The sequence below is a fragment of the Diabrotica virgifera genome, chromosome 1 (genome assembly GCF_917563875.1).
Source record: "Diabrotica virgifera virgifera chromosome 1, PGI_DIABVI_V3a".
Taxonomy (NCBI): Eukaryota; Metazoa; Arthropoda; class Insecta; order Coleoptera; family Chrysomelidae; genus Diabrotica; species Diabrotica virgifera.
Window position 1 is genome coordinate 25,244,670 of NC_065443.1, and position 25,541 is coordinate 25,270,210.

At 33.6% G+C, this 25,541-nt stretch overlaps 1 protein-coding gene across 1 annotated transcript; it reads right to left on the reverse strand.

Annotated features, from left to right (window-relative positions):
- Window positions 1-15,218: 15,218 nt before the first annotated feature.
- On the reverse strand, window positions 15,219-23,546 carry LOC114324169 (FACT complex subunit Ssrp1). The gene is made up of 2 exons (XM_028271921.2): window positions 22,429-23,546; window positions 15,219-16,522 (listed from the first exon to the last, which is right to left on the reverse strand). The coding sequence occupies exons 1-2, from the start codon at window positions 23,423-23,425 to the stop codon at window positions 15,288-15,290; spliced, it is 2,232 nt and encodes a 743-aa protein (XP_028127722.2). The 5' UTR covers window positions 23,426-23,546; the 3' UTR covers window positions 15,219-15,287.
- Window positions 23,547-25,541: the final 1,995 nt, after the last annotated feature.

The window sequence follows — 25,541 nt, forward strand, 5'->3', positions numbered from 1 at the left end:
GCTTTTATTAGTTCTAGATACAAATCCATATCTCTATGTTTATTTATGGGGCACTCAAAGATGATGTGTACCAATGTTCCCATAGTACCGCATTCGCATATCGGTGTTTCCGTTTTGCCTATTTTGTGGAGATAACAAGGAGTTTTGCAATGTCCACTTCGTAAACGATTAAGGTTAGTAATATTGTTCCTACCCAAATATCCACATTTGTTATACCAAGGTTTTATAGGGAAACTACCCTGCAGTCCATAATAGTCCGGATATTTACCTTTAATTTGGGAATACCAGTTATTGTAAAATTGAGTCAAGATGTTCTTTTTTGTAACACAAAAGATATCTGCGCTGATGTTTTTTACATCATATGGTACTCTTAATTCTCTCCCAATATTAGCCAAGCTATCTGCCACCTCGTTGCCTTTAATCCCCTGATGTCCCGGTACCCATTCTAATCCTATTGAAAATCCCATATTATTTGCATCTACCAGTAGTTTTTTGGTCATTATAGTTACATAATCCATTTGGTCCCATTTGTGACTAGATATTTTGGATAAGGCACTTTTTGAATCTACAAAGATCACTGCTTTCATGATTTCCTTTTCAATACATACCGACATGGCTTTGTATACCGCTATTATTTCAGTTGTGCAGATTTGTGTATAGTTATGGAGTCGTGACGAATATTTATAATTGATGCTTGGGATGTAAATTCCAAATCCCGATTGATTTGTTTGTGGGTCTATTGATCCATCTGTATATACGTGGGTATGATTATTATATATTCCACCATATTTAGCTATGAACTTTTCGTTCGATTCAATTTCATATTTTTCAAATTCTAGACTTTTAATTGTAATGGGGTATAGAAGAGTTTTTCTTTCTACCTCATATATAGGATTGATTTTATATCTAATTATGTTTTTTGTTTTTTTGAGTATATTTGTATATGCTAGTGAGTAATCTGGTATGACCTTGTTCCTCCAGAATCTATTGTTTGCATTTATTGCTTCATTTAGCTTATTTAGACTCTTTACTATGATATTGTTTTTTTCCGGCATTTGTTTGAGTATATATTTATGTGCTAGTATCTCCCTTCTAACTTGTAACGTTGTTACTGAACACTCTGCTTGCAATATTAAGATGGGTGTAGAACGTAGACAACCCGTTACGATTCTCAAGGCAACATTCTGTACTTGTTCCAACCTCATCATCAAACTTTTACTGCAGGGGTTTAAAAGATTGGCTGCGTAATCTAAATGAGATCTAACTATTCCTTTGTATAAACTCAAAAGAATGTTCGGGTCAGCTCCCCATTTTGTACCACAAATTGCTCTCATGACATTTATTCCTTTGTTTGCTTTAGTTATCATGTCGTTAATTTGAATTGTCATATTCAAATTGCACTGTAAATGAAATCCCAGATACTTTATTTCATTTTTCCATGGAATTTCCATATTTTGATATATCAAATGTGGGAAGTTATAAGCCTGACTTCTTTTTCTAAATATTATTGCTTTTGATTTGTGTGCTGAAATTTTAAAGTTGTGTTTCTCAAACCACTCCTGTAAATTTATTATATGGGTATTTAAGGAATTAATTAGCTTGTATATATCAGATCCTTGCACCAGAATTACAAAATCATCTGCATATTGAAAACACTCCATCTCATGGTTAATTAAATCATGTAGGGATCTAGTATAGAGATTGAATAATATTGGACTGAGTGGAGACCCTTGAGGCAATCCAGTGGATGCTTGCATTGGGCCTAATATATTATTTGATTTGTCTTTAACGTAGATATTTCTGTTGAGCAAAAATTGCAAGATCAAGTTTGCATAAGTTATTGGGATGTCATACTTTAATAAGTATTTATATAGCAAATATATATTGACTGTATCATATGCCCTACTGATATCCAAAAAAATTCCTATTGTATTTAAATTTTTACTAAATCCAGTTCTAATATAATTAATTGTTAAAGCTAAGTTATCGTTGCACCCTTTGTTTCTTCTGAAACCTAACTGCTTAGGGCTTAGTATCGATTTTTTTTCCGTTATTTGTTCTATTCTTAATTTAATTATATTTTGCAAAATTTTGCCTACACATGACTCTAGAGCTATGTTTCTATAATTATCCTCACATAAAGGGTCTCTATTAGGTTTTAAAAAGGGAATGACAAGGGTGTTTTTCCATTCTTGTGGAAAACCTGTGTTTCTTTTAACTATTTGATTAAATATTTTTGACAATGCATCTAGCGCCACCAGGGGAAGTCTGTTTATCATGCTATATGTTACAAGATCTAAGCCAGTAGCCTTATCCTTTTTATTTATGACACTTATTATTTCCTGCCTTGAAATGTCCTCCACATCCTCGTTAGTTAGGGTAACCGTGAACTCAGGATCTGTTATGTCAATTGTCAAATTATTTAATATGTTCTGAGCTATGTTTTTGTTGGGAAGTTTAGCAGGGATTACAGCATTTTGATATGTGGAGAATAGCTTAACTGTTCGCCATATTTCAGATAGAGGTGTGTCCCTTGTCAATCCATTGCAAAAGCTTTTGAAGCTATTTCTTTTTTTTGTTTTAAATATTTTTTTACTGTATGCAAATATTTTTTTGATTTCAATATAATTTTCATTGCTTGCTTCTTCCTTATATTTTTTAATTTTTTCTTTTCTTATTTTTATTAAATTAGAGCATTCCTTATCCCACCAGGGAGGGCTTTTCTTTTTTCTTATAGATTTTTCTGTTTTCAAGAGAGGTATTTCCTCATCACTCACCATTTCCATAATTTGTGTAAATGAATTATAGTCTTCACACCCGTTCTTCATCAAGTCTTCTATTTTTGAAGCATAATTCTCCCAATTGACATTCTTTGTATTTCTTTTATGACTTTTTTGTGTTACTATATTTTCATTTACAATTGCGATTTTGCAAGAAGTTGGAAAATGATCACTGCCTCCAGAATCCTCTAACACATCCCATTGGCATATATTTGCAATTTCCGAGGAAATTAGTGTTAGGTCTACCGCTGAGGCATTCTGTCCAGGTAGGGTAATCCGCGTGGGTCTCCCATCATTGCAGCAAACTAGATCCAAATCCTCTAAGGATTCAGCAATTATTCTTCCATTAACATTAACAGACACTTGACTTCCCCAAAGTGCATTATGTGCATTCATATCCCCCATTAAAATTTTATTTCCCCTGATTTTATTTATGCGTCCAACCCAACTATTTAAATTTATTTTTGCCCTAGGATGGATATAAATGTTAATAACTGTAATGTCCCAATCTATTATTTTTGTTGCTAAAATTTGAATTTTACTAACATTGTTATTATACCTATATACTATTTTGTGATCCAGACTATTATGAACCACAGTAGCTAGGCCACCATAACCATCCCCTCGATCCAACCTATGTATTTCATATCCTCTTAGATAGAAGTGATGATTATTTTTTAGCCAAGTTTCATTTAATAGAATTAATTTGGGTCTATGTTCGCTTATGAAATATTTCAGACTGTTATAGTTACTGCTTAAACTTTTTATGTTCCATTGGATAATAAGTGGATTCTTGATATCCATCTAAATCTAGCAACTTTTGGTTCGATGAGCTTTCATGTATAAATAGCTGGTTCAAGTAATTGATTATATGTTCCTTATGTTTCCAATCTAGTTTTTTTAATATCGCATTCAGTGTTTTTTCTGTGTCCCTCTCTAGTTGCTCTGTACGGGAACATCCAGGAGTCTCATTGTTTACTGCACGAGCTCTCTCTTCGCTTCTCCCATTTGGAGATAATAAATATTGATTGTGTACTTCTTTATTGTATGTCTTATTTGTTTCATTAGCCTTTCTTTTATTTTTGTTTGAGTTATTCTCAATTTTTCTACTAAACAGGTGTTCAGGGTTACTCTTTACATTTTCTATCCATCGCATATTGATGGGAATTGTCTCTAAATTATTTGTTTGAGTTTTATGTAATGTTGGGAATTCCTCCTGGCTCATTCTGAATATATTATTCTCTTGCGATTTTCTAGTAGAAACATAAGGAAATCTCTCGCATGCCTCGTAGTATGAAAGATTGTCCAGAGACATGACAGCCTTAATATTCCGCTGTCTCACATACTCTGGACACTCCTCATAGGTACTTATATGAAAGCTGCTATTACAATGTAAACATTTCATCGAACAATCCCCTTCATGTATTTTTTCCGCGCAGTTTTTACATTTTTCTCCCCCTCTACAAAGATTTTTTGTGTGTCCAAAAAGAAAACACCGATAACATTGAACCACTGGTATCATGTATGGTTTTACCCTAAAAGGGATCCCATATATATTCACTTCCTTCGGGATTACTTTTCCCGAAAAGGTAAATGCGACCGTTTCTGTGTCAATATATTTCTCCTTGTCATATTTAGACCTTCGTTTAAATCGTCTTATTTCTAGTACTTTAATGTTGACCGAAGCCAATCCCGAAAATTTGATTAGATCTGCATCAGATATACTAGTATCTACATTATTAACGACTCCCCTACATGTTACGTTATTTGCCGGAATAAACAATTCATATCCATCATTTCTGACCACGTCATTTAAAACAAATTTATTAGCATCCTCCCATTTCTTGAAAGCAACGCTAATTCGGTTTTTTCCTTTTTTGCTAAGCTTAAGTACATTCTCGATTTTTTTGTCATTTATGTATTTTGCTAATTTCAAAAAACTATAATTACCGACGTTATCGCCTTTTGACTCCATAAATACCTCAAAGGGACCGGTATCAGTGTACTGATAATAGAAATGTTTTTTTCCTTTTTTTATTTCATTGTTATTATTAGTGATTGAATTAGCATTGCTATCAAGTAATGGTGTATTATTTAAACTACTATTATTTTCAGTGTTTTCTATATTATCTAACATCTCCTCATCACCGGGGGGGTTAGCCCCCCCCGTAGAGTCCCCCATAATTAACCCTGTAATGCAAAGCTGTCTCTTTTTTACCTAACTAGATAATGTATAATTTATTTTATTCAAAGAAAGTACAGGAAATTTAGGAATTCAACAGATAGGAAATTTGTTAGTTACCTCTATTATGTAGTTCCTATTTTGTTTTTGCCGCCTGCGTTTTTTTTGAATTATCACTTCCACACTGAACTGTCACACAACCGAACGTTAGGAAAGCTCATCAAACCTCTACACTAATGACGTTTACGAACGCTACGCTGACAATAATCCAATGCCCTATTTACACTTATCTTAGCAAGTAGCAAGTTTACTGGCTGAAAGTATTTACGGCCATTTCTCGCAGAGACATGTTAACCGTAGACAAGGGATACTGAGCAAAAAAGCGTAACGCGCTGCAGTCGATCGGTGGTCTATCTATCTCTTTTTACTAAGCGATACAGCTCATATGACGGACAAAGATGGCTAGACCACTCTGGCGTCCTTGATATCGGCGTTACACCCAGAGACATGTAAAGAGGATAGACTTGGCTAGGGATGTGCCCATAGATATAACACATAGATTAGGCCAGGTCCGAAAAGTAGCGTAAGTAACGCGGAGCAGTTCTGGGAGTCAATTCTCGAGAACGATGGTTCGCTGAACGTATACGTTCGTGACGTAATAGGGCTTTTCATCGATTGTCATTTGTTTCGAGCTTCTGTCATGTGTCACTAAATATTAATATATCTACGTCATACGTCTTTGGTTTGTATCATTGGATATGCTAATAACGTATGACGTAGATATATTAATATTTAGTAACACATGACAGAAGCTCGAAACAAATGACTGTGAATGAAAAGCCCTATGAGCGAACGTTTCTAAAAAATGCAATTAGGGATTCCAATGAACTGTCAGTGGTGGCCGGTGGATGGCTAAACTGACATGGCCATAGACATAGTTAAGGGGGGTGGTCATGGCGTATCTAATGTTTACCTTGAATATTGACAAATTTGTAAAGAATATCCTGTTTGGTTTTGTTTTTTTGTTAATTGTGTAGCGAAATTTGTGAAATTGTGATAGCAAATTAAATATGAAGTGGTTTAAACATTGGATACGCCTATGGATGACAGTTTCGCCATCCAGCAGCCATATTATATCACGTGATTTGGAATGCCTAATTCTGGAGGAATGAATCTTGAACGATTCGTTCGAAATCATCGCTCAAAGTGATCGTTCGGCAGTCGGCAACGAGTGGTCTTCATCATACGTTCGATAATAGTAACGGCGTTCTTCTTAACCTCAACTCTGTTTTTTGTTGTAAATAACATTTTGGGAAAATGAATGTGGAAGATTTGATATTAGAAAATATGATCGAGTGTTGTGAGGGAAGCTGAAATTTTAGTGGAAGACGGCCGCGAAAGACATTTTTATGATAGATTTAGGTTAGATTCCTGGTAATTTTACATTCTTTCAAAAATTGATTGGTACAGTAAATAATTTACTTTTAGATATATGTAGTAATTATAAGATAATGAATGAAAATACACGTTATCCAGGCGCTACACATGATGAACTTATTTGGAATCAATACTCAATACAACTACCAAAATGAGCCACGAAATCTTTTTTTAAGATCAAGGTCATTTTACCTATTAGGTCAGAATTTATTTATAATATACCACAAGGTATGGCCTGAGAATTGACCCTGAATTAGTAGAATAAGATTTAATTGGTACTGTTATATTATTATGAATTATTTTCACAATTAAAGAAATAAATTGAAAATTTACTGACTTTTACTAATTATTAAACTGAAATCATTTTCCATTTTCATAATGTAATATTATATTTCAATATTGGTGAATGAATGTAACAAATCAGGTTTTAAATAAACACCGAAACAGTTTTATCACATGGAACACAAACTTTTCAATAATATTTACCACGATGCCAAATCTATAGATCTGTTAAAATGAGCGAATACGTTCATCGGAGCGAGTAGTTAAAAATATCCTCGAGAATTAGCATTGCGGGAACTATACGTTCAATTTCATTCGTTTGTGAGCGTGTACGCTCAGGGAACGATCATTCTCGAGAATTGACTCCCGGGTCGGTGGTCTATCTATCTCTCTCTACCGGCGCTTAGCTTTCTCTCTCCAGCATATGATGGCTTCCGCCTCTGTGTAACTGTCGTTCCATTACTCCCACCTCTTGGTAGATACGCTCACACTCGCACGACAGACAAAGATAGCTAGACCACCGTACTTGATATTGGCGTTACACCCCGATGCATTGAGTAGCATATCCCTAGCCTGATCTATTGTTGACATATCTCTGGATATGCCATTCAATGCATCGAGGTGTAACGTCGACATAGGATTGAGTGGTCTAGCCATCTTTGTCTGTCACATGCGCGGGCTCGCTAGGTTAAAAGAGATAGATAGACCACCGATCGACTGTTTCCATGCTATTTCCGCGTTACGCTTTTTTGGTGAGTATACTGAGTCTACGCTTAATATGTCAATGGTTACACCTCGATGCACAGAGCGGCCCATAGATATAAAATTTGTGTATAGGTATTCTTTTTCTCATGATCATCTTTCAGTGCGTCACAGTTTTTCGATTTATTTCTAACGCATTAAATTGTATGTGACAGAAAAAAGGCACGTCCGTGATTACAGACATTTACAACATTTATTCTAGTTATTCTAGTTGTCGATAGATGGCGCCATAATAAAAAAAATAATTTTTTTTTTAATTAGATAATAATATTACAAATATAATCTGTATAATTTATAAGACTATAAAGAAAATACCATTTTATAAATGCAAGAAACACATTTGATTTGTTTTTATTCCAAATTGAAAATAAAATGTGACAACTGTCAGATTTGACTAAAATGTCATGTTAGAATAAATAGAGAGTTATCAAGTAACCCTAAGAGAATACGGTAACGCTATTTTACTGTATACTTTACATGTTATTTATAACGTTACCGTATTCTCATATGAGTTACTTGATAACTCTCTAATGCATAGCCACCTTTACTTTACAAGCCATGAAGAGAAAAAGGCAACGTCGCAATTGATGACGTCGGTAGTCTGACTTTCGGACTACCGCTTTCGAAACTACGATTTTAAAGTACAAACTCTGGTAAAATTTATAGTATTTTTTGAGTCGAACAAGAAAATATTATTAATTAGAAGTTTGTACAAAATAATATTAAAAGTAATTCCTTGTAAGTAACGTTTAATATACAAAAAAAACCAATAACAAAAATATAAACGGGATTCATTTTTTTCGAATCCTAAGAAAACTAATAAGTATTTTTCAAAAATTTAAAGGCAGAGTGAAAGATTTCGTTAGGACCGAGGGCCCAAAGTCCCTGAAAACTTCTATGTTTATTTTAATAAGTTACAGGGGTGAAAAACTAAGAAAATTTAGTGTGATTTTTAGTTTCAAATATGTCATTAAAAAAAACTTTCTATTCATTCTAAGGGACTTTCGGTCCTCGGTAATAAAGTAATCTTTTATTCTGCGTTTAAATTTTTCAAAAATACTTATTAGTTTTCTCAGAATTCGAAAAAAATGATTACATTTAAAATACAGGCGTCAAAATTTTGCATTTTGTTCCTTTCCCCTTAAAGTTTGTCTCACTTATTTAGAAACACCCTGAATTGATAAAGAACAAATCTAGTTGTTAAACATAACCGAATTAATCAAAAAACAGAATGTTAAGAAAACCGGAGTCTATAGTTGGGTTTTAATTTCAGTATTTTATAAGTGCCCTGTACACCATAAAAATTTAACTGCTTGGCAACAATATTATTACAGCGGTATTGTTAAAGAATTAGGCTATAACATATTAAAAAAATCACTTAAATCTGCCAACACGTTTAGGAAATATAAGACATTAAAAATGACAAAATTTTTAAGTGGACGGATTTCTATATGCACGCAAATATTATATTGAACTAAAATCATCTTATAACATACCTTTTAATGTTCTTTATAATTTGGAGCACGAAATATTGTAAAATATTTCAGTTTCTCTGTAAATACAGTGAAAATTATTTAAAAACAAATGAGAACTGTCAGAATTAATCGGTCTACCAATAGATGTTGCCAAGTTTCAACTTCATGGCTTGTTAAGTAAAGGTGACTATGATAAATGTCATAAATGTGTATTATCACGGACTTACCCTTTTTCCTATCATTTGTTACGCACTGAAAAATGCTCATGAAAAGGACAATATTGTTATATTCAGTGATTTTTTTTATTTTCTGCGTTATTTCTTTAATTTTTAGTCTGTTTTTATATAAAAAACAATTATTTTTAGAACTCATAAGGTTTGTTCCAACACAACGAGAAACCAATGGTTGGAACAAACCTTTTAACGACGTATCGTGTTAATATAATATTTATGGCTTACCGTCAAAGGCCGATGTGATCAACCAAAAAAGAAGATGTATTTGGTGATACTTCTAGGGCGCGCGACTTTTCCCAAACACGACTCTACCTTATGGCAGGGAGATCACCTGCGCATTGCGTTTTCGGAGGGAAATATTCGACCTTACTGATCGTCCAATTTTGCAATGCGAATATTGCGAAGGCATTCCCCCTCTGGGTACACAGTGCGAATAGGCCTAGTGACTTTCTTGGTGTGAAACTGTCTTTTTAGTTTACTCCTCTTGGTTTAAAAACAAAGCTTAGTAACTTACAACCGCCCGGTTTGACGACGGAGCGGTTGCATGTGTATGATTCCATTTCCATTTGTTCCTTGGAACTTGAACCGCGGCAACAAAGTGTTCGCAAGTGCACTTTCCTGTTGTTTACTGGCCGCAAGGACTTAGCCACTTGCCAAGTGTAAATGAGGCTTTAGACAGTACAAAAGTCCACTTTCACCGTTTTATGGGATACACTTTTATACAAGATGGAAACCACAAAACCACTTATGGCAGACCACAAAAATTAGGCCGGTCTTTGATGCATCATCTCATTAACACAGGATCGCCTTCGTTTGAACCAGGGTTAGAGGGCATAATTGAACTTATTCCTTCTGTGTTATTACGATTCAGAGAACAGATGGTAGGTAGTTGTGTCAGATATTCGAAAGGATTTTCTTGAAATTTCTGTACATTCAAAGGACAGATTTTTTGAGGTTACTATGGGTAGTCTGGGCGCCAAATAGAGGTGACCGTGTCCTTTTCAATTCTGATGGACAAACTCAACGGTTTCTTATGGATTTTTGGCTCCTGATTACGAATTTCGAGGGTGGATTTCGATCCGAGTGGTCAAAAATTTTTTATAAACAATTGAATTGTTTATAAGGCTCTGGCTCATAAACTAAAAGAGATAAAAAATAATGTTTCAAATAAAATTTGTTTGTTAATAAAAAACGAAGAAAAAACCGTTTACTAAACTTAAATCAAACAATTAGAACTCAAGAAATTGTAAAATTTGTGTACAATGCAAATTGCAAAATATGTATTTTTCGAAGCTTTATCGATAGTAACTCGGCTTCTACGCATGCAAATGAGCCGTAGGTGTCGTTTTAAAGCTTCATTAATAGGCTTCCAAACAGAGTTTGTTAAATTACTTGATCTTCATTTGTTTTAAAGTTATACCCATTTGAAGTAATAATTTTTTTTTAAAAATTGTACATTAATTTGTTTATAAGGGTTTCAAGCAAATCTATGCTATAAACATTTATACTTTAATTAACAGTAACGATAGAAGAACTCAAAAGGAACATTTTGAGCTTACGAAAATGTTTGTAAGTTTATTTTTGGCCAAGATATCGATATTTTAATAGTGCGCTCCAAGTCGCAAGATCGGCTCACCGCGTAAAGGTTCACGCGCTAACTTCTCGATGCAAATTATAATTTCTATGTATTCGTTATCTTCATTTTTGAAGATCCTAATAAAATTTTATCATATAATTCTTATAATTAAATCATCATACTGTACCTCGTATCACCTTTCATTCTATTTACTTTGTCTTCTATTTTTTGTACTAAATAAGAAAAAAAAACATTAAAAACTAATATTTCAGAAATAGAACTTAAAAGTAAGTTGATATTATTTATTAATACTATTTTTACAAACTTTTTGTTTCATGCATCTCAATCGAGATATACAGGGAATCTCAGCTTTTTACATCTGCATAAGTTCTTATAGCAATTTTTACAGTTGCATGGTGGTACCACCGAACAACGTTCGTTGTTCGGTGGTGGTACTAAGTCTGTTCTTGAAGGCCAGGGGTCGGCAACCTTTTTCGGGTGGCGGGCCATGTTCAAAATAAAGTTTGTTATGGGGCCGCATATTCAAATGTAGCTTAAATAGTCTTCTTCTTCAGTCTGTTTGCATCCATCCCTGGACAAACGTCTCCCCATGAGTTCTTCACTTCTCTCTGTTTTGTGCTATTTATTGACCCAGTTTTCCTTTGACGTCGTCTAGCCATCGTTTTTGTGGTTTTGCTTTAGTATGACCGGGCTCGTGTGATCTCCAATGTATAATGTTTCGCGTCCACATTTCATTGCTTTGCCATGGCCAGTTCCATTTTATTTGCGCAATTTTTCCAATTGCATCTTCCACCTTCGTCATGCGTCACACACATCCTTATTTTCGTTTATGTCCTTTCAGCTTAGTCCTAACATAGCTTGTTCGATGGACCTCTGTGTTGATCTTAATCTATATTCATCATTCATCTTTCATGTATTTTAAGGCATTTATAACGTCCTCGTTAGTAATTTTGGTAGTTCAGATTTTACATTTAATATTTCCATACCGCGGTTTTCTGGTTTTTCTATGTTGAACGAGTATAATTCTGTATAAATAGTAATATTCAATAATATTTATTAAACTATTTTTGTCATTTATAGTGATTCCATTTATCAGGTGTATTTGTTGTCGGTCTTTCCGATTTAGAGTTTTTAACACTTTCATACTCTTGATTTTCCCTATATTTTCGATTTGTTCGGTATTTTAGTCCCTGATGTCTTGTCTTATCTTTTTTTTATTGCCTTATTAAGTTCCTTATATTTTAGTGAATTTCGGTCCATGCAACTGTTGTCCTTAAGCGTCTGTTGTCTTATTTCTGTCTTTAATTTATTATTTTTCATAAGTTTGTTGATTTTTCCTAAAATTACATTAGTGCATTGACGGGCCGCGCAAAAAGTTTCAAAGGGCCGCATGCGGCATGTTGCCGACCCCTGTTGTAGGCAGTAAAACTAAAACTTTCTGGGGCTTCAGAGTCTAATTATCTATTTGATATAATCTATATCATGTAGATATCCAGTGGATAGTGGATAGTATCCATATAAACTGGATCTGGTTTCTAGTTCTTTTGCAGCATCATCAAGGCACGTCAATTGTGTGTATGTCGCCACAACATAAATGCTCGTTTTATTTTCAATGATGATGCTGCAAAATAACTCGATCCATTTTTATATGGACATCACATATTGGCTCATTTGCATGCGTAGAAGCCGAGTTACGATCGATAAAACGTCGAAAAATACTTGACTGTGAGCCGATTGCGCCTCATAGCGCGCCATTAAAATATCGATATCTTGACCAAAAATAAACTAACGGACATTTTCTTAAGCTCAAAATATTCCTTTTGAGTTCTTCTATCATTATTGTTAATTAAAGTATAAATGTTTACAGCTCAAATTTACTTAAAACCCTTATAAACAAATTAATGTACATTTTTTTAAGAAAATTATAACTTCAAAAGGGTATAACTTTAAAACAAATGAAGATAAAGTAATTTAACCAACTTTGTTTGGAATCCTATTAACGAGGCTTTGAAATCAGACATTCTAGGGCTCATTTGCATGTGCAGAAGCCGAGTTACGATCAATAAAACTTCGAAAAATACTTATTTTGCAATTTGCATAGTGCACTAATTTTACAATATCTTGAGTTCTAATTGTTGGATTTAAGTTTGGTAAATGTTTTTTTTTCGTTTTTTATTAACGAGCAAATTTTATTTGAAACATTCTTTATGAGCCAGAGCCTTATAAACAATTAAATTGTTTATAACAATTTGTTGACCACTCGGATCGAAATCCACCCTCGAAATTCGTAATCAGCAGCCAAAAATCCATAAGAAACCGTTGAGTTTGTCCATCAGAATTGAAAAGAACACGGTGACCCCTCTGGCGCCTAGACTAGGGTAAACGACGAAGGAATTTCAACACAAGGACAAGGGTTTTATTTTTGGAGTCAACTGTAGACTGTAGTCCATTTCATTCTGGGTTCTACCAAATACTATGGACTGTAATACATACAACTCTTGACATTTCCCATTACATTTGAGGAAGCAAAAAAATAGCGCCATCTAGGCGGTCTACAGTGATAACCAGAGCAATCTAACCTTACATTTATAAAATTGCTTTATTATTGTTTTTGTATAAGTGTTTGAACTATTTTTATTTTAATTTAATGAAGCAAAATTAGCTTGTTATTCAAAAATTTATAAAATTAAATTTGAATGTTTAAGTCAAATTTTACGTTGTCACAACGTAGTTTCACCGCAAGCCGACAGTGGCGCTAGTGGCAACGTGCTTCCAGATTTCCGTGTGAGTTGGATGTATTACAGTCAATAGTATTTGGTTCTACTATAGAATTTAATTTAACAAATGCGGTAATGAAATGTAATGATTAACGTAGGCACTCTAAAATATCAATTGAAAGTTTTATGACTGGGTTCTATGTGGATAATTGTGTTACCAGAGTATTGCAGATGAGAATGAATTGAGAAAGTTTGTATCAGAAGCAACTGCCGTCATGGAGTAAGATATATTTGAGAGGGTGGGAGGCCTCTAGTAGTACAAAAACAGTTGTCTCTGTTCTTGGTCTTCTCTCTGGAACTCCTCAAGAGACTCTAAAAATCAATAGTGAAATCGTTCAAGGAGTGATCGGGAAAGGACCGATAATTAAGAGACTGGTACTTTCTATAGGTCAGAGTATATTTGACCATGTTGGTTTTACCAACAGATAGGTTTGTAGTATAGTTAGGACAATCTGTATGGAATAATATGTTTTAAGTTAATTTTAAATAACCTTAGCAGATGTGCACTATCGGAGTGACATTGACCACAAGTGAACTGATGAGACGTGTAGTTGTGATTAACTATTAAATATAAAATAGACGGCAATCGATGATTTTTTAAAATAAGAATAGGGGTCGTGTGATAGCTCATTCGAAAAGTTATTTAATTCTCTATTCACTAATATAAACATTAACATAATTATTTATACGGGGGCCCAAAAAACGAATTCGAAATACAATTTAATGTTGTCTGAAAACAGGAAAAAATGTTTATTTGATAAATAAATATTGTTTTCGCTTAAATTCAACATTAAAGCTGCCACCCGCCTGCCTCTTAGCAGTTTGAACATTTAATTTAAGCGAAAAGCAATGTTTAGTTTTCAAATTAAAGTTTTTTCTCTTTTCTGACAGCAGTAAAATGTATTTTGCGTTAAATAAATTACATACATTCTTCTTTTCGTCTCAATTAATTTAATTCAAAAAAAAATTATTTTTTGCACCCTGTATAAATAATTGTTATGTTTACATTAGTGAATAGACCTGATTCGGGATTTATCTCCAGAGTCGCCCATTCTCGAGAAAATGAATTTATTCCAACTCAAACGTTCTCACTGTACATATAACTTCAGAGGCTTATATCTTAAAACCATGATTTTTGGAGCTAGGGGCCCATTGAGTCTTTTGTTCTACACATCAAGGACTACCAGAATCCAAAGTTTCAGAGCATTTAACAGAGAGCCATTTCCCATAAGGTTTCTGCGGGGTCCTTTGTAACTAACATTTCATAATAGTGGTATACATACTAATGAGTACCAATCAGAAGAATTATTTAATCAGATTGATATTTTTTCTTTGGTGTAATAGTTAACTGATTATGATGAGAGTAAAGGAAGAAATTGCATTAGAGAGTCGCGGATGTGACTTATCACGAACAAGACAGTAGACGTCTTGAGATTCTCATTAAAGATTGAATCAAGTCCTCGTCGGGACTGTGCCTCGTCCGCTACTTCCAAATGCGTCCATGAAGATTAAAAACAACGTAAAGAATCTGAGTTAAACTGGTATGCAATGAGTTGCGTCCACGACTCTCTAATGAGTTTCTGCCTTAACTAGTATTTACAAACAAAAAATTATCCTAGTGTACAAAATGCTGCCAGACCCCACATATACTACTAACGGGTTTACTAAGTACTGTTCAAATAAGAGATATAACTAATTCAAATATTTTAATTATTAAAAAAAAATACTAAAACGAATATCCTGACATTTACGCAACATTCCTTTAATTACTATCTTCATCATCACTTTCTTTTTTTCGCTTCTTTCCTCTCTCCTCTTCACTTTCTGGCTCATCTTTGACTTCATCTTCACTACTTGCATCTTTTTTATCCTTCTCATCCTCACTACTTGCATCTTTCTTATCCTTCTCATCCTCACTACTTGCATCTTTCTTATCTTTCTCATCCTCACTACTTTCATCTTTTTTTTCTTTTTTAGGTTTAGACACCTCTTTTTTTTTCTTACTCTTTTCATCATCACTACTAGAATCTGAATCATCAATATATTCCTTACTTTTGATCTTTCCTTCAGTAGGTTTAGGTGAACTGGCCCTTTTAGCAGCAGGTTTCTTATCTTTCTTTGCTGGTGATTTCTTACTTTCTTTTGATGTGTCACCTCCTGAAGCTTTAAATTCTTTCATTTCTTGTTCGTACCTTTCTTTATCCTTCTTGGCTTTTTCTTCCCACTCTGATTTATCTTTTAATTCTCTCCACATTTCTCCACCTTTCTTTGCAATTTCAGTTACTGAGATTCCTTTATTTTCTTCCTTAATTTTTTCTCTGCTAGCATTTAACCAAAGCATAAAAGCAGTAGTGGCTCTCTTTGGTTTACCATCTGTTTTTTCTTTCTTCTCGTGTTTCCTTCTTGGTTTCTCTGAAATTGTCTTTGTTTTCTTTTTTTCCTTCTTTTTCTTTTTCTCATCACTATCTCCACCACCTCCACCTTCTTCATCTTCATCTTCAGAAGAGCTGCTATGATTACTATCATATTCTTCAGCAACATCACTTTCATCTTGACCTGGATTGAAATCTTCATCTGTACTTTCATCTTCGTCATCATCATCATCATCCCTTTCTTGGCCTTCAGCTTTAACCCTTTCCAGATATGCATCAGGAGCAGCTTCTTCATCTGAGTCTCCAAAGTCATCTTTATATGAAGCTTTATCATTCTTGCCTCTATTTTTAATGTTCAACTTCTTTTTGGTAATAAAGTCAAACAGCTTACCATACTCCTCTTTTTCTATACTGCTAAAAGTGTGAACAGTGCCTGACTTTAGTTCAATTTCAAAGTCAAAAGATCTTGTACTTCCACCACCTCTAGCAAAATTGACAGAAGCAATCTCTTCAAATCTAATATGAATAGGTGGTTTATGAACATAGATGAAGCCCCTTTCCAACGGATATAGCAAACCAGCTGCAGCTTTAAAGGAACAACTAATTGCTGGTGTTCCAGAATGACCTAAAAATATAAATAATATATGAGTCAGACATATTAGAGATATACTAAAAGGCATATTGAAAATGAACTTTGAACAAAAAGTATCAAAAATTATTATAATAAATAATACAAAAAAGAAAAACTTGATGAGGTTACACATAAATATAGTAGGAACAAAATATCAAATGTATACCAGATGTATATCAAACATAAAATCCTAGCAAAATATGCACTAAAAATGTTAAAGCAATTTTTTGTTGGAAATAAGCCGCAATTTTACTTTGCAATTAAGTTTATTTGATGTTTCAATTTCTACTTCGGAAATCACAACGATTTTTAAAGTGGAAACGAAACATCAAGTAAACTTAATTTTAAAGTAAAATTGTGGCTTATTTCCAACAAAAATAGTAAATTGTATTAAGATGTGCATACAGTGGTGGATCTGCGAGGGGAAATCCCCCTCATCAAAGTCTGATATTAAAGAAACAAATTGTTGAAACATAAAAATATATTAACATGAAACAAACCATAGACAGAGAAATTCAACCCAATAAACCCGCTAGTTAGGAAAATTAAGGGAACTTAACGCATATATAAGTTATTATTAATGTCCGACTAGTATACCGGGTGTCCACTTATATTTTCCCCCATTTTAACTGCCTATAACTTCTAAACAGCTCAAGATAGAAATATGCGGTTTTCGCTGAAATATTTTATTTTAGTAAAAGTTTTGTCTGAATGGATTGAATTTTTTATATCGCTTTCAAATACGAAAAGAAAAATGGCGGATTTTTGAAAAAAACATTGTTGACTTTTTTTTTAATGGAACACCCAGTATATTTTTTTGTAAATCGAAAGAAAGGTCCTTCACCTATCCAGCGATATAAAGTTTTTCAAAATCGGTTGTCAAATCGCTGAGTAATTAATTTTTAAAATGAGAGGTGCAACGTGGATATCACATATAAACCGGGAGATATTAACAGAACTTCAACCACAATTTTTTAAGTCCTGCCCTTTACAATACTGGAAGGTTAGAAAAGGTACTTACAATTTATGGAAAAATCCACGGGTTTCCTGTGATATTTTCCTGTGAAAATTAGATTTTCCATGAGGAAAAAATGGTGAGTTGCGATGAATTTCTGAGTCCTGCCATATCCATAGAATGACAGGATACTTGATTATAAAAATACCACAAGAAAATAGCTTCAGAACAACGACAGGATACTATCAATTTTATGAAGAAAATTTTTTGGGCAGGAGGGTTGCAAAAGGACTAAGAGTGTATATGGATATACGAACATGTAATGAAAATAATGAAATTTCCATAATTTTCCTGCCAACTTAATAAATTAAACATAATTATTTGAAAATGATCGAAAAAAACGTTGGCATGATGTCTCCTAATGTTTAACTGCACTTGCTCCTTGGAAAATTCTGTGAAAAATTTTCACCATGGTTCTGTGATTTTCTGAGTCATAAAATAAATTGCATTATAAAATAAATAATTTAAGTAGACATTATTCAAAATGGCAGGATGTTTAGTTACACCTTTTTTACTACACATAGTTAAAAATGTGTAAGAAAATTCGTGGAAAGTTACACAATTTTCTGAGTCATGCCATTTTGGACATATCTCAAGAATGTAGGATGGTTGTGTAGTTATTTCGTATATAAAAATAAAATTTTAAGTCAGTAAAATTATTGCAGGTTGTTATTCAAATATATTCATATCACCACAATTTTCTGAGTCATGCCATGTCAAGTATGCTTAAAAAACACTAATCTAAAACCGTTTACAATGTGGCAGGATAGTTGCAAAGATACTTAATACATAAAAATTAATTTTTATATCGTTAAAAGAATCGTACAGTATTAAATATTATTTTCCTGAGTAAAGTCTCGGATTTTTACACACCTTTCAAATCTAATACCAAGCTGTAACCTATATTTTAAGCGATTAGATCATATTTGTATGTAAGTAAACGTAATAAAAGTAATAGGAAGAAAATCAATAATTTTACAATTAATTGGTTACAGCAGGGATTGTACCTATTATACAGGGTGTCCAGAAACTCTTCTAACAATCGAAGCCCGGAGATTCCTCAGATAATTTTAAGAAAATTTAACTCAATTCACCTCGTCCGAAAATGTTTCCCAAGGAAGCTAGAGCTCTTTAAAGATGGCGTATTCTAATTAGATTTTTTTTAAATAGCTCTAGAACACTTTGATTTAGAAAAACGAAAACTGATACAGCTATTTATCTTCCAGAAATAAATCGATTCCATCATTTGTCAATTCTTAGTACCGGTCATAGGCGTCCGTTTAAGGTAGGGAAACAGATATTTTTGACACTGGATTATTAAACTATGGGGTATTCTTGTACTAAAAGGTACTCTTGCTTTAAGTCGGTAGGATACTCCGTGTTCTAGAAAAATCAATTTGAAAAATTTTTCGGTTTTTTAATTTGAAAAAAAAAAATAAATAAAAAAAACTATTTAGAAAAAAGAAAACTGGTACGTTTATTTCTCTTCCAGAGATAAATATTTTATCAATTGTCAATTTCTAGTATCGGTCATAGGCGTCCGTCTTGGGTAGATCAACGAAATCTCATAACTTGCTTTAATTGTTAAGCATTTTTGACAGTAGAGTATTAAATTATGAGGTATTCTAGTACTAAAATTACTCTTGCTTTAAGTCGGTAAATACACCGTTTTTTTTTTATTTTTTTTTCAAATTTTTCTTAAATTCAAAATACGAAAAATTTTGAAATTAATTTTTCTAGAAAACGGTGCATCCTACCGACTAAAAGCAAGAGTACCGTTTAGTACTAGAATACCTCACAATTTAATAATATAGTGTCAAAAATGCTTAAAAGTTAAAGCCAAAAAATTATGCGATAAAATTATGTTGTATAAAGTTATGTTGCCCTACCCAAAACAGACTCCTATGACCGGTACTAGAGATTCGCAATTGATGGAATCGATTTATCTCTGGAAGATAAAAAGGCGGACCAGTTTTTGTCTATTGAAATGCAAGCGTTCTGGAGAAAAAAAAATTAAATTACAAGGCGCCGTCTTCAAAGAGCTCTAGCTCCTTTAGGAAACATTTTTGGATTATGTGAATTGTGTTAAATTGTCTTAAAATTATCTTGGGAATCTTAAAATTATATACAGGGTGTTCCATAAAAAAAACATAAGTTTGTGTCACCCTGTCAATACGGGTAGCCCTGTATATTAGAAAATATTTTTAAATTATGATCCTCTCTGTGCCCCACATTATACCTGAATAAATTTTTTCGTATCTCTTACGACAAACGAGTAATTGGACTTTGTCACACTAATGCCCCACCCTGTATACGAAATAACTATAAAACCATCCTGCCTCTTTGTAAATAAACTTATATTAAGATTCTTGAAACATATGCAAAATGGCATGACTTAGAACATCCTGGAATTTTTCACGAATTTTCTTACAAATCTAGGACTCCTGCCATCTTACAAGAACTGTTTAACCTTCCTGCCGAGTACCGAAAAAGTATTGATTGCATTTGAGTATTATAACTTTTTAAAAGCATGACTCATAAAATCACGAAATCAGGGTAAAAATTTTGCGCATAATTTTCCAAGGGACAAGTATACTTAAACAGTAGGAGACGTCATGCCAACATTTTTTTTGATCATTTTGAAATAAATATGTTTAATTTATTTAGTTGGCAGGACCCATGAAAATTTCATTATTTTCCTTACATGTTTGTATACATACTCCATTAGCCCGTTTGCAACCCTCCTGCCCAAAAAATTTTCTTCATAAAATCCATAGTATCCTGTCATTCTACGGATATGGCAGGACTGAGAAATTCATCACAAAATCCTATTTTTATTTTTTGGGAAAATCTAATTTTTACAGGAAAATGTCACCAGAAATTTGTGGATATTTCCAATGTGCTAATTAAATACGCCAATAAAAACAAACGGTCGAAAATGAAATAAACCCCCATAACTCATCAGAATCTTGAAATTGAATGATTAAACTTTAATTTAGGCACTTGACAACCGCAAAAATAATAATGTACACATGAATTTTCAAGCTTCGAAAATGCTTATTTTCATATTTTTCAGTTTATAAATCACTTAAAACTTGAAATCTATCAAGTTTTAAGAAAAATTACAGAAAATCTTTTGTGTTAAGATGACCCAAAAATTCTAAAAACATATTTCCAGGAGCAAAAAAGGTGATGTTTTGGATTAATTAAAAAACTGTTAAAAACAATTTCCTGCCTAAAAATTTCGCACTGCACCCTTCTGATTTGTTTACCAAATTGGAAGAACCAGACAGGTAGTGTTAACTCCGGACCCTGGAAGTGTCATAGGTTTTCGAAACAGACCCTCAAGAAATATAATTGGTGACCCCTGCTATAGGTAACCTCACTGCAAGACTCTTAGATGAAGAAATGAACTTAACTGCATTTGAAGAGACAGAACAAGCACTGGCAACAATTTCACACAAAGGCAAATATGATCAAAAAGGTCAAGAAAGGGGTGTATGTGTTTTTCCTGTAGAAAGCGAGGCCATATTGCCAAATTTTGTCTGTAGACCTCGGTATCTTTATCAACAACCGAATCTGAGCTTGTAGCTGCATCACAAGCAACAAAAGAATTGGTGTGGCTTCAAAACTTTTTATCAGATCTTGAAGAATATGCAAGATTGCCTACCACTCTACATATTGACAATCAGAGTGAGAGGCATTTGAATTTATTTAGTGAAAATTTGTTATATTTTTTTATTTAAAAGGTTTATTTATGGGCTGAACAACTTAACAAAAGGTGGGAGTATTGGATAATGTTTTGTAATGTTGTTCATATGAGCTTAAGGTTCTTATTTTGACAATATATAGTAATATTTGAAAACCAATTGGCAGCAATGAGAAATGACAAACGTTTACATAAAAAAAATTAAGTAGGTTGTTGTGTTTTATGGTTGTTGAATAAATAAAATAAGTTTTTATTAAAAGTTAATTCTAGTTCTTTCTTAAATTAAACATATAAACTCTAACATCTACTCTGCTTTTTATTTCAACCTCAGGGACCCAACACTCATTTAGAAGACAACCCAAGTATTTAAACTACCTGACTTGTTTGATTTCTTCTCCAGCTACATATTATATCTTTGGGTTTGGGTAATTATTTCTACCTATAATCATTGTTTTTATCTTATATTTATTTTCAAGCCAGAGCTTCATTTGTAAGAGTTAGATGAGGCATTGAAGATCCTCAATGTTAAATGCTACTATTGCTGTGTCATTGGCATACCTGATGCTGTTAATAAATATGAAATTTAATACCCTTATTAGAGTCTACCACTGCTTCTGCGAAGGCTTTTTCTATGTACAGTTGAACTCGCTTATTGGAATAGCCTTCATGCCAAAGGTATTCCTATAACCAGGATATTCTGATAACTGATCATTGGTGGTTAGTAGAAACATTTTGGGAAATCAAATTTCTATTCCTTAAAGCAGGATATTCCTATAACCAGGATTCTAATAAGCTGGTTTGACTGTGTAACTTAAACTTTCATATAAAATTTAAATATTTACTCCCATATATTAAAGATAATTTTTTGCAGTATAATAAAGCACACAAAAGACCAGACAAATGACGGTTTTAAAACACTCATGTCACATATCAAAGTTTATATTGGGTTACTGCAAATTTATATTTGCAGCAAATAATAGATAGAATACAGGAAATAAGTGAAAGATGTTATGACAAGTTAAATGCTAGAAAAAATATTGAAAAAATGCTCCTGAGCCAAATAACAGTTTTGTCAATACGCAGCGATCCCTAGGGACCGCCATGGCACTTGTTAAAATATATTGTGTAATCCATAAGATATAAAATAATATATTACAGTAAGAAATAAATGATTACCTATAAAATCAGCCGGTCCTGTTAGTTTTCTGTTGATAATATTTTTCATAATGTTACTCATAACTTCAAATGTGGGTCCACTATGTTCCTTTTGTAACCTCCCATCAAATTTTTCCTTTAGTTCTTCTTCAGTAAATGGAAGCTCAATAGATGTTTCTTCATCTTGATTAAAGAGAAACACTAAAAAGTGGTAACGAGTTTGGCCTTGTTTAATTGGAGGGTCTAAGCTAACTACAAAGAACATCTGTCTGCTATCTTTATGTGGTAACAGGAACAATCTGAGCACTGTAGTTATTGGAATTTTATAATCAAATGTTTTACCATGAAGTTGGAAAAATGTATTAAAAACTTTAATGTCATAACGCCCTCTTGGAGTAAGGCAATGGATTTCTCTGAATATAGCAATAGCATCTCCAGATATATTGATAACACTGGCTTTATCCATTACCTGTTGTTGGAATGCTTCAACTGGATCTACATCACCAGCTAATTCATTAGCAGGAATGAAAAACCTCATTTCCATGAGGCTCACTGGAGCATCATCATTCTGGTGAAATTCCATAGTAATCTCATTTTTTCCTCCTGTGCATTGTGAAACATGGTTAAGCGGTATTTCAAATGAACTATTGGAACCAACGTCAAAACTTAAAACTGATCCATTAAATTTAGCTGTACCCCAATTCCAACCTTTTGTACTTAGTTCTTTCTCTAACATTTCTATTTTGTAGGCATTACTAAAAAACTTTGCAATTTTATCTTTTTCAGAATCTTTGAAACCTACAAATCGATGTAAAGTACCATTTTTGAGGAATAAACGAATACCCCAAGTACCAGCAAAGTTTTGAAAGTTTACTACATCAAAGTCAGAAGATGGTATTTGTTGTACTTTACCGCTTTTACTGTTTTTGAAGATAATATTTTGTTCTGTTAGTTTTAGTTTTCCGGGCGTCAAAGATCCTTTGATCTCGGCGGAAACATCTGAATATTCAAGTTCCATTTTCCTTAAACTAATTCACTTTGCAGAAACTCTTTCTTACGAATTAGAAGATGATTCAAAGCGTACCTCACGTTAACGTCTTACCGCCATTTGCACCACAACCACAAAATGTCTACTAATGTCTATACTATATTGTCAATTGTCATTGTCATTGCCATACAGTCACAGTCAATTGTCTATCATAGAATAGGAAGTTCTGTCCATAGATATATTAAGGATAGACAAGGCATACTGAGCAAAATAGCGTAAAGTTTGTCACGCACGGGGAGCACGCTCTTCTGCTATCTCTCTTCTCCGGCTTTCTTCGATTTTGTGGATACTACTTCCTTTGAGATTTTTTGTTACTATCTTGTATGCATCACCCCAGATGTCACTCTCGACGTTATCGCACATTTCTTTCCAACACCTTTTCTTTTCATTGTTGATTTCCTTTGAGAGTTCTTTCTTTGAAGTTTTTAATCGCTCTATCTCTTCCTCCACCAGTTGGTTCTTCTTTTTATCTCTAGTGACTGTTCTTCTTAGTTCGATATACCCCCTTCTTATTCCCTCTATGTTGTCTGTCCACCAATATGAGGTTTGTTCCAACATGAACTTTTGGACGGCCCAGAAACCGTCACGAAACTACTTGTACCGTTTGTTGTGCGCATGTTCGTAATTGTATCGCCCAGTTATCGTCCCATGACGGTAATCATATGTTTGTCATTTTTGTTGGTGACAGCTTGTGTGCTTTTAGTCGATCAAAGGCTCAAAAACTTTAAAGAATTAAATCCTAGTGCTCAAGTCAGTCCAACCAGCACATTATGCATTTGCCCGATTACTGAAATGATCATCACGAAACCGTCACCGAAAGATCACAATTCTTGTTGGAACAGTGGGAAGGACGATCCGATGACGATCATATTTTTGTTGGAACGGATTTTGTTTACTGCGCAGAAGCGTTACCGTTTCGTGACGGTTCTCGGTCGTGTTGGAACAAACCTATGGGCGGCTGCTTATTCTTCCACCTTCTGGGCAACACCTTCTGGCCAGCTCTTTGATTTTTTCGTATCCCTCTTCATAATTGTTGGGATATTCTTCCATTGCTCTGATTTCTTCTTTTAGCTTCTGTTTATCGATGTGTTTCGTTCTTCTGCCATCGTTAGTTTTCTTTGCGTTCTCTCTCATCTTAATTAGGATGTGTCTATGGTGGGTAAATATTTCCCCTTCCAGTACATCCCATTCAGCCGTTTTCCTCCTTAGTCCTGTCGCCAGGGGGGGTACAACGGCCTCCTTAATTCAGATGGACTTACCCAAGTTTTCTTTATGTATTTTGACCCGCAGAACACGAATTTTTTGGGTAACAATTCATCTGGATGTAGATATGATTGTTATAAACAAAGAACTTGAGGAATTACATCACAGCGATTTTTCGCAAAACAAAACATTTTTTTGTATTCTTTGGGTGATTCTCAGCAAAAAATGGTCGTACAAGTTTTTTCGTAGTTAGATGCATAGTTTTCGAGATAAACGCGGTTGAACTTTCAAAAAAACGAAAAAGTGCAATTTTTGAACCCGAATAACTTTTGATTTAAAAATAAAATAGCAATTCTGCTTACTGCATTGCATTTGAAAACTCAAGTTAAATTCTATCGGTTTTGATTATTTGCATTGCTAAAAATTAAGTTTTTATTTGTTAAACAAAGCCATAAACACATAGTGTTTCCCATGCTCAATGCATGCGTTTTAATGTACGTAATCTATAGCCCAGTAAATGAACGGGAAATTCGGCGATACCGTGTAATTTTCAGGGGCAACTCCGAATTGCATGCAAATTTGGATTTAGGTTCTACTTACCCTCCACTTCAAAGTTGAAATTGTGCCGTCGGTTGCTTTTACTTGGGGGTGACAGTCACCCCTTCTCGGGGGTGAAAAAACATACGTTCAAGATAAGACCGGAAATGGATAAATTGACTGATTTTAAGCAATTTTTGTTCTATAGTGTTTCTTACGTAAGTCAATACTTTTCGAGTTATTTGCCATTGAAAATGTTGATTTTTCGACAAAAAAACTACGTTTTCAGACGGTTTTTCGCAAATAACTCAAAAAGTAAATATTTTATCGAAGAAAATATTAGAAA

Coding starts and splice junctions, on each gene's coding strand:
- LOC114324169 (XM_028271921.2), bottom strand. CDS start 23,425: ATGGAACTTGAATATTCAGATGTTTCCGCCGAGATCAAAGGATCTTTG. Junction 16,523..22,428: donor AGGACCGGCTGATTTTATAG/GTAATCATTTAT, acceptor TTATATTTTTAG/GTCATTCTGGAACACCAGCA.